Consider the following 10,154-nt stretch of genomic DNA (forward strand, 5'->3'; position numbering starts at 1 on the left):
TCTAACTTCAAGATCTATAAATAAATCTTTAAAAACATAGCCCCAAGCTCCACGATTTAACTAATAAATAAGAAACAAAAGTATTAATTTAATGCATTTTAATTTCTTTTTGGCCAGCTTCAACCATCTTGCGTTTTATTTTTCAGGCATTATATTTCCTGCAGGGTGCAAGATTATCTTCCATGTGTATAATTTAAGACATAAATTAGATTATTTATGTAAATATGAAATTAAATTAGACATAGTAAGAAGCAAACAGCAAACAAAAGTGAAATGCAAAACCCTTTTACATCAAAACATCTTTGGCAACAAGAAGCAGTAAATAAGACTGTCCTTTGATAGTTTCAAGAATAATGAATAAGTATCAAAGTACAGCTGTAAATCAGATTTTTATCTCAAGGCATGCAATGCTCCATCAACTCCATCATCCCAACCATAAGTCTGCTTCTAAAACTGCTTTCCTTTTGCGGCTTCAGAGATCTTTTCCCTCTGCTTTTGCAGATTAAATTTCCCCAGTGGTTTGTCTCATTTGAAAGGCAGAAAATGTGTGGAGGCTACAAAATGTGTTCATGAAGCCTGTTTACTTGTATGTGTTTGTGCGCAGACGTGGTTTCGTGTGTGCTCATGCATTATATATGCTTGCACATTTGCTCATAGTTATGTGCACATGGGACACGCATGTTGTGTCTGTGTTCATGTACAGCCTGGCCTGGTTCCTCATATTTGTGTGTGCCTGCATACATTTGTGTGCATTGGTATTTGTTTGCAGGCCTGCTAATGTCATGTTTGTGTGTCTGTGTGTGCGACTGTGTGTGAGTGTGGTCCAGAGAAAATGAAGTGATTGCTACCTGCAACATGCTGTCATTAATCATATCAAGTCTTTTTTTAAACTTGATCTGGTGTCCCTTGTTTTCCCTTCAACCAAAATACTGTCCTTTTCTTTATTTAAAAGATGGATTTCTTCACCATAGAAACAAACCCATCATGTCTCATCGTGCTGAACAGGAGATTGAATGAAGTCAGATCTCCAACAGTCCACTGCTGTTCTCCACTCCGTTAGGTGTGCCAGTCTTCTCATCCCCGTTGGTGATTTGGTCAGCGACCGGATTGGGGGCTACAGCGCTGGTGTTGAGCTCTGCCCCCTCTTCGCTCCGAGGATCCGTGTCTCCCTCCACGGCCACGGTCTTCCCCTGCATGGCGGAATCCGCGTGGGTCTTCTGGTGCTTGGAGAGGTGGTCGCTGCGCGTGAAGCGCTTGTTGCACAGTAGACAGGTGAACTTCTTCTCCCGCGTGTGGGTGCGCACGTGCCTCTCCAGTTCGTCAGAGCGGGTGAAACGCTTCCCGCAGAACAGCCAGTTGCAAACGAAGGGCCGCTCGCCGGTGTGCCAGCGCAGGTGGGCTTTCAGGTGGGAGGCCTTGCCGTAGACCTTCCCGCAGCCTGGGATGTGGCAGCTGTGGACCGGCTTCTTCCTCAGGGACGCGGCGGAGGCTCCCAGCCTCTCCAGCTCCTGGCAGTTGGGGCAGTCACATGAGGACCTAGTGGGCGTTCCCCCTCCGCTGTAGCCCCCTGATCCCCGAGCAGGCTTTAGGCCCATGGGACTCTCAATCAGCCCTGCGCTTGGCACAGGCTTGGGCTTGTACATGTCCTGGGGCAGCATGTGCTGGGAGGGCTGGAGGAGGTGCGAGGAGGAGCCCAGTCCCACGGAGGGGTAGGGAGCCGGGTTGAGGGGCGTAAAGTCGGTGCTGTAACTGGGCAGCTGTGGGCTCAGGGAGGCCTGAGGGGCCACAGGCTGCAGGGAGGCCTGGAGGCCTCCGTCCGCCTGGGGCTGCGTCGCCGACAGCCAGTTGGAGTTGGGGTGGACGTCCCACCAGGAGGATGTGGCGTTGGCCGGGGCAGTAGTAATGCCAGGGTGGATACCGGCTTTATACCAGGAGCCATAAGGGTGTGTCATGTCCAGCGAGGTATAGACGCTGGTGAGGCAATCGGCCGTAGCGTGGGCCTTGGACACTAAAAGAGACGGGTCCTGGGAGACAGAGGTCTGGAAGGAGTGGGAGAAAGGATTATATTCTGTAGCGTAGCCTCCGGCTGAAGGAGGGGGGCTTCCAGTCGGGGTAAGCAGCCCGCCACCTCCTCCTCCTGCTGTGGTGAAGGAGCCAGTGTAGGAGTCCGCCAGGCCACTGCCGTCTGCGGTCCGTCCGTTCTTGGCTGTCTGAAGGTCAGAGGTCATGGTGTAGGGCTTCTTTACTGGAGTGGTGCTGCCGGTCTTACCGGGAGTGGCCGAATCCCTGACGGGGCTGGTGCTGCCAAACTTGTTACAGGTAGCAGTTAACATAGCCAGAGGACTGGAGCCATAGCGTGCGTCTTCCTGGGGAGGAGGAGGAGGAGACATGGGAGAAAATGAGACTGTCTGTCTGCAGGAAATGGCTGCTTGCTTGCTGCTGCTGCTTCTGTCAGTGTCAACTCTAATAAAAAACTTATGTCTGACTGCCACCGCTGGCTTTTCCTGCTCTCTCCGTTTTCAAAGTGGTCAGGGCAATTTTAAGCGCTGGATGTTTATGCCTGCGAAGGATCTGCTCTGCTCAGCAAAGGCGGAATTCCCTCACTCTTTTGTTCAACTTTAACCGCTGTCTACCAGCTATTCTTAAATTTGTATTTGTTTTTTCCACCTGTCAGCGACATATAGAAATATACTGTGTACACACGTAAGCACTGCACTATAAACTGTAACCGTGCCTCCCTTGTAGCAGATTGTCAAACATGTTTTTTTTATCTAATGGTCGCTATGACACTGAAGTTCATGCAACAGTTTGTCATGACGGTCTCACTATTATCCCTCTCAAATTCTTATAGATTTAGATGCAACTGCAGTTGTCAGTTATGGTGTTTCCTGTAAACATCCAAAATCTCCATTTGTCCTTTATGAAAACAAAACACTTTCCACTGTTGAAGTGAATCATCACTGAAACGCTCCTGAAAGAGACACTTTACAAAGTAGTTAATTTATCTTCTGTTGTTTTTTTTAACTTTAGTATTTCCCTTCTCAATGTGGCAGGCAACTAACGCCATAGCAACATATGAGGGGCGTGTTTTTTTGTGTTAATATGATTTCTCATACTTACCGTACTGTTAATGTCCTATTGAATATCACTGTGATAGAATAGTGACTTTATACTGTCTTTGTTCTTAATTGTTTGTAGTCTTTTTAGTATTACTCTTTTGTTCTTGTATTAATGGTGAATAAATGTGCCTTAAAGAAAACATTTACTGTGTTTATGTGCTCTGTGTCCCTTAGTCTTTGTAGCCCCTAACTTTAAACAAATGTGAATTGAAGTCTTCTAAAATATTCCCACCTCTTTGAGACATAATCCTTGGTCTTTCCACGCAGACTGACTTCACATTCAAAAGGCGTTAGTGGTTATCCCCCTGTCTTACAACAAGCCCTGGGGTGGGCCCCTCTGCACCCTGTTGATTTGGCTCTGTTTTCAAATTCATATACTGTAGTTTGATCACTGACTTTGAGGTATTTTACTGCTCCTATAGTCACTGCTGGTAACTGTAAAACCTTCCATGGTCGTGCGAGATATACGGTAAGCTTTTGTTAAATCATCTTCATCATTTTGTTGTTTGCTCTACAGGCTATAGGATGTGTTCTGTAACCCACAGAGGAAATGTAAACCCACAGGGTATTTTACCCTGTGAGCAGTGAAGTTTCAGTGCAGTGAGTCACTGTCAGAAGCTCAACTTCAAGCTGCTTTAAATCACTTCTAATGAAAACTTATCTTTGGTTATGAATGAAGAATTAATATTTTCATTATCTTGTGAAAACACGGATTTACAGTCAGTCACATATTAACTCTCACATAACTCCAGGGCTCCGTTTCCTTTTTAATAAAAGTTCTAGCATTAATTATAACAATATTCACATCATCAAAGCTGGATTTAATATGAAGAAGAGGAAGAAGGAAAAAAAATCTACTTACAATTACATTCCCTACCTCCAGAATAGATGCGGCCATCCCTGAGAAACAAAATCCTAAGGAAGCTGAGGGGAGTGGGAGAAGCGCAGCTCTGAGTCCCGGGACAGTTTGGGAGAAGTCGGCCAGTAACGCGGGGAAGTGTTTTGAGGCGCGGGGAGCCCGCCCCCTAATTACAGGCTCCGGCCTCTTTGAAGACTCGCTAAGAAGCAATAAAAACCCAGAGACGGAGGAAAGCGGACGGAGATTGGTGGATGAGCAGAGGACATCCCACCTCCCCAAACTCCGAGTGTCGAATCATTTTTCAAGATAAACGTATGAATGGGTTACTCATCAATCACCATGTGGACATTATTTCAATTTCACTGGCATTATTTTTTCCACTGGGATTAGTCCAGTGGAGTCTGAGGCAGGAGATTTAAACTTAACATCATCTCACAGAGAGATCTCCAGCCCGATTTCTCCGTAAAGATAACAGAGCTCGACGTACAGTAAATCCTATTAGACACAGTGCTGCAGGAGAAGTGTAAATAAGAAATAGGACTATAAAACTCTTCCCCGGCCTCCTCTGAGGGAGGAAAAATAACAAAAGAACATGTAGCCTCGGCCTACGCCACATAAATCAAAAAAAATGAAGCTGACCGAGTCTGTGGTTTCCATCCGAGATTTTATTATTCTGGTTTCAAGCCTCTCTCTCTGTTTCCAATATTCTTAAATGCAGTTAACTGCCTTTAGAGACATTAACTGTGATGGTTAAAGAGACTGAAGCACAGAGACGAGCGAAGAAGAAAAGGATCAAGTCATTAAATAAAATAAAGAAGAGATTATCGCATCAAATAAAATGAATTCATACGGCGAGTTGACGAGAGCAAGAGACTGGCAGGATTGTTTCCGTCAAGACAGAGGGACAAATGAAGGATGAAAGCTGAAAGTTTAAAAGTGCATCAACAACAACACACAAAAAATAAGGAGAAAAAAAACATTCGTGGTATTTACAAAATCGTCCTGATTCATTGTGTCATTATTTATATTCGAGTTAAGCATCACAGTAATATATTTTTCCAGAAAAATATAAAAAATATATGTATTTGCTTGATTTTACTGACTTAGTAATTCAAAGTATGTGGTTTATCCCCTAAATGCATAGTGCAATGTGAACTTAAAGCAGCATTCTGTTTAAAATCATGGCAAAAATCACACACTTTATATCAATTCATTATAAACTGTAAGATTTGAGGAATTTATTCAACTTTTAAATTTTATCTAACAAAAGAACTGCAGCCAGCAATGCACTGAACCCAACCCAGCTGTACTTGTCTTTGGTGGATGAGACTAGTTTTTATTGCATTAATGTACCTGTGAGTCTGTGACAAATATTCACAACCATAGCAGAAATAATCAAGTGTTGTGTACAGTACATTACAGCACAGTGCAGTAAAGATATACTCATGTAACCTTTCATTTTAAGCAGGTTTGGTCACTTATTTTTATACCACCAGTGGCACAACACATGAAAGTGAAAAAACACAATTTATCAGGGTGAAGTGTTACTAAATGAATGTTAATCTATTATAATAAGTGATGTTTTGGTTGCTGAATTTGTATTTAATTAGCAAAACATTCTGCTGTTTCATTAGTTTAAAGTTAAATTAAATGCTTAAACTATGTTTTGCCCATGGGGCTGGAGGTGAATCTCAACAGAAAAGGGAGGGAAAGACTGAAACTGTAAACTGGCGTGTATGTTTCAATGACTGTGTGCATTTTTATTGATTTCATTTATTGGTTCAAAAATTCAAAAAACTCAACTCTCAGTCTCGAGCAGGACAGATTCTCAGCGCCTTTTTGTGGGCGTCTCGTTTTTCTGAAGGAGAGCACAGAAGATTAAAATTGTTGTCAAAAATAAACATATAATTTCTGTCCTTATTTTCTCCTCAATTACAGGGCATGGTTGGAGCAGGGCTTGTCGTTCTGGAGAGTCTGGCCCTCACATGAACACAGCGGCTATATTTGGCAGTCTGTTCTCCAACTGACCTTCATTGCTTTATTTTCTTATCCCAGAAGGGGTGTGAGTAGAAGAACAAAGGCTGCTACATGCAATAGTTTACACTGTCACACACTCCTACAGGACTGTACTCGCACTCATATAAACCTCACATCAAACTGAGGGCAAAGTGTCACAGAAGGCAAACAGTGACAACACCTGCTAAGCATCTATCAGTTGACATCCACAGGAAGCGTAATCAGCCATGCCTCCTATTATATATGAGCCGACCGTGTCGTGCCAGGATCCTCGCAGATACATGTGCGCTGTACGTGGCAAACCTTTCACACTTTCTGAGGCATTTCCTTCCCCTCTCATTTGACACATATTGTGTCACTGATGTGAGTCTTTAAGTGAAGTGTTCCTTTTCTTCTTAGCGTTCATTAATGCTTTATATGTTTTACGTTTAAGTGAAATGAGAGGGGACTTAGGAACGCTCCCGTGCTGCTGAGAGGTGGGCCGCAATGGGCTGCCTTTCCTCATTTTTATAAGACTTGTAGTAATCTAGAACTTTGGCGTGCGCCCATTTACAGTTCTCTTCAAAAGAGACTAAATGAGATCTATAATTAGAGAATGCGTTAAGCTCTTAACAGCCTCTTCAAAAAGCTTTCTCTGCTGTATTTACTATTTTCTGCCCTGTGTGGTTTAGATCTTTGGGTACGTACAGTAAGGCGCTGCAGGCTTGATGAACCTCGGGGCGTTGGGTGGGCATCATTACTGTATGTTGCCCTGGGCTGATTATATGTTTCGTACGGCTAGTTATTGTCCATCTGACAGCCATCACATTTATTAAAAGTGCTAGGTTTCTGCAGTGTTGCTAGCACAGTAGCCCAGGTTTGTGATGGCTGGATTAGCCGAGGATATGTACTGTATGTATGTATTTGCATCAACTTTACAGTGACTTGATGATAACACTTCAACACGGCAACAAATGATACACATGTAGAATCAAACAGGAGTTCTGTGTCTTTTTCTTGCCATGTGGACCTCAGGGAATTCTGGGTAAAGACCTCAGGTTGTCTCAGTGCGTGGACCTCAGTTAATCAGATCTAGGCTACCAGTCCTTTTCTGATTTGATCCGTATTTTTGGTGATAACTGAGCGGTCTGAATGGATCATGAGACTGAACATGGCTTGTGTTATAAAGATGTTCCTTGACATTGGGGAAAAACGGTCTGACAACAAATCAAAAAGAAAAAAATAACTAGGCCCTATGATTGAAATGGTCACATTTGTGTTTTAACACTAATAGTTATTTTCTTTTTGTATCTGAGGAGCATCCTCTTTGTACATCTCTTTATATGAGATATCCAATTGCGTCCAATCTTTATCGCCATAAGCCTACAGGCATGTACTGATCAGACATAACATTAAAGCAAGTGACTGTTTTTAATGTTGTGGCTGATTGGTATTTTAAGAGTCCATTCTGAAATGTTAGTAATTTGATTTGCAACTTAATTTGTAGTCTGAGCTACTTTCCCCGGCTCCATGTCTCAACTTAGTCACAACGTTGAAAGCAGTCACCTGTGTTGGTGTTCTGGCTGATTGGTTTACAGTTCGCTGCTGGTGTGTATGTTCAAGGTGATTACAGTTCATCGAAGTCATTACTCTCACTGTCCTTGTTGTTGTCCTGTTTGTGCTTGCAAGCCATATGCTAGTTACCATGGTTACATTTTTTCACATCTACTGTATGTAGAACAGTGTGACTCTTTGTATAAGTTCATTTGTGTGTTTTTCAAATTTGAATCTGTTTAATAGTTAAGTACATTTTGATTGTTGCTCCTGGCATTTCTTTTTTCTTCCAGGAAATATTTTGCTTTGGTAAAAAAAAACAAAAAAAAAACAGGAAGCAATAATGCTGTCTCCAACATAGGCTGTCTCCATTATGCTCACCAGTGGTCAACTTTTCCGTGCAAACGCTGTTGCCGAGCCGTTTCACTTTGGCGAAACTTCCTCTGGTTGCTCTGCTCCATAGAAAATGAAACCGCTCCCAGTGACGGGTTGATTGAAGTGATGGCAGTGAGTGCGCAGTGTGTTTGCTTACAACCAAGTCATCTGAGCAGGGATAGAGTCTCACGTTGTGTTGTTGTCACTGTTATAGAACTGGATGGACGATTAGGTGCTGAGAGTTAAAGTGGCACAAGATTATTGTCATGTGTGCCAACAGGGCTCAAGTGTGTGAGGAGGAATCAGAGGGGAAAGGTGATGAAGTGTGGAAAAGGCAAAAGGAGCTAATCACATATTGAATCTCAACACTTTTGGAGTGCCACTGCGTTTCTATAGTAAGCACCGAAAACTGTTAAAAACAGAAAGGGCTCTCTTCACATTCCTGTCATGTTTCTTAGTGTTTGATCAAATTTTTTCAGATTACAGTTCACACATAAATAAAAATGCCTTGGTAGATTGAAAATAGGCCTATCATTAGAATTTCAGACACGAAACTCTTATTCATTTGGAAGCTTGCCTTCTATTGTTACATTTAAAAGACCAGAAACATACTTGTATTACACTATAGTGGTGCTTTATTATCCTGTTGTATTTCATTGAGCCTTAAGTGAGGAGGTGGACAAACAGTGGGAATCACCCACTTTGCTCAAGAACATCCTGATTGGTTAGAAACTGGAAAACACTGTGCAGCTCATATAAGTAAACGAGATCTCACATGACTTTGTTTCTGATTTTGTAGTTTTGGATTTATCCTTGTAAAACAATCTACTGTGAACACTGACCTCAAACTTTCAAAAATAATGATGTCTCTTAATCTCCAACTAAAAGCAGACATTCACTGATGCCAGTGTCAAACAACATACACCAGACTTCAGAGAGAGAAAAAAAAAATCAAATTCATAGCAAATGGTCCAGATCTGCCTCAAAATTCATGCTCGGCCAATGTCCTGTCCTGCCACCAAGTTGGTACTGTGTGTGCATAAACTTGCCGACAAATAACACACATGGGGACAAACTTAACTTTTTGAATAAAATAAAACTATGACTTATTTCCTGGATCTCACCCATTAAGATTATTAACATCTCAGTTGTGTACTGGGAGTACTTCATAGTCCACACTGCTCCCAGTGGCTTCATAGTGTGTGCTCAAGTCCTAGCAAGTTCATCCAGTAGGCATCCGTCTCGAAATAGTATAGTGAACCTTTCGCCAGCTAATTCATCATGGTGGTAACTCGAAGGCACAGCGGCAGTACAAACAAGCATGAAACAAAGCAGTGAGACTCTTGAGGCTATATGTCTTTACATTGACATCACATGCTTTTTAATGCATCTTTCATTTGGGGGTGAATAGCCTTCTGTTTTCTACATTTGTTTTAAATTGGCCTCTTGGTGTCATTAGGCCATTACAGCAACCAAGTAAGTGTGTATAATGGTGGATCAATGGAATATCTCGCCATAATGCATTTCCCTTGACATTCCCCTCTGGGCTGCAACCCTCAGAAAATTAACAATGTTAATAATACTGCGACGGAGGGGGAAAATTGAAATGATTAGATGTGTTTTACTTCGCTGCTGATGGAAATGTGGTGAGAGGGAATCAGGGTCAGGGATAGACTTGCCTTGCAGCATGACTCCGTGCTATTTTTCCAGGCTGTGTGGTCAAAGATTCAGAGAGCTTGTCAACGGAAAATGAGAGAGCGAGAGAAGTGGGGGAGAGGAGAGAAAGAGGGAGACGTATAGACAGAGAGACAGACAGAGAGAGAGACAGGGCGGTGGGTTATACAACGTACCAGGGAATATCATGTCCGTTTGTAGCGCTGTTGATGCTGCTGATTATGGCATCAGATGTTAAAGCCTGATGTCAGACATGAAAAGCAACAACATGCTTTTAATAAAATGACCTGGCCGGCTCGAGTGGTCTGTCTCTACTTTGGGGCATGTTGGTGGTTTTGAGTAATTCAACCACCAACAGGCTGCATTTCAACCAGTGGACAGAACATGTTCACTCACCAGACATGGCGGTGATCACATATAAGTAATGAGGAGAAAGTAATCCTTTCCCTATAAGATTTTTCCTTCTAGCACATGAACTTTTGAGCAAATGAAAATAGAAACAGAGCAAAAAAAAAAAAAAGTTTCCCGCCTGCTTTTACTTTGAATCGTGTTCCTAAAAGAGCAACATAATTTCAGTC

The 10,154-nt window shown here is 42.6% G+C and overlaps 1 protein-coding gene across 2 annotated transcripts; it reads right to left on the reverse strand.

Moving 5' to 3' along the window:
- Nucleotides 1-133: 133 nt before the first annotated feature.
- sp7 (Sp7 transcription factor) lies at nucleotides 134-4,413 on the reverse strand. Of its 2 annotated transcripts, none has more exons than XM_085777605.1 (2): nucleotides 3,997-4,413; nucleotides 134-2,366 (listed from the first exon to the last, which is right to left on the reverse strand). In XM_085777605.1, exons 1-2 carry the CDS (start codon nucleotides 4,015-4,017, stop codon nucleotides 1,020-1,022), a joined length of 1,368 nt encoding a protein of 455 aa, XP_085633731.1. In that variant the 5' UTR covers nucleotides 4,018-4,413; the 3' UTR covers nucleotides 134-1,019. The 2 variants fall into 2 exon arrangements, with proteins under 2 accessions (XP_085633731.1, XP_085633730.1); XM_085777604.1 differs by having other exon boundaries at nucleotides 3,982-4,413.
- Nucleotides 4,414-10,154: the final 5,741 nt, after the last annotated feature.

The sequence above is a fragment of the Trachurus japonicus genome, chromosome 5 (genome assembly GCF_045865225.1).
Source record: "Trachurus japonicus isolate A0001 chromosome 5, Traja_1.0".
NCBI classification, from domain to species: domain Eukaryota; kingdom Metazoa; phylum Chordata; class Actinopteri; order Carangiformes; family Carangidae; genus Trachurus; species Trachurus japonicus.

Excerpts from the sequence above, each read along its gene's own strand:
- sp7 (XM_085777604.1), bottom strand. The coding sequence starts at position 4,017 with ATGGCCGCATCTATTCTGGAGGTAGGGAATGTAATT. Across the intron at positions 2,367-3,981 it reads TGGAGGTAGGGAATGTAATT|GAAGACGCACGCTATGGCTC; the intron begins GTAAGTAGATTT and ends CCTCCTCCCCAG.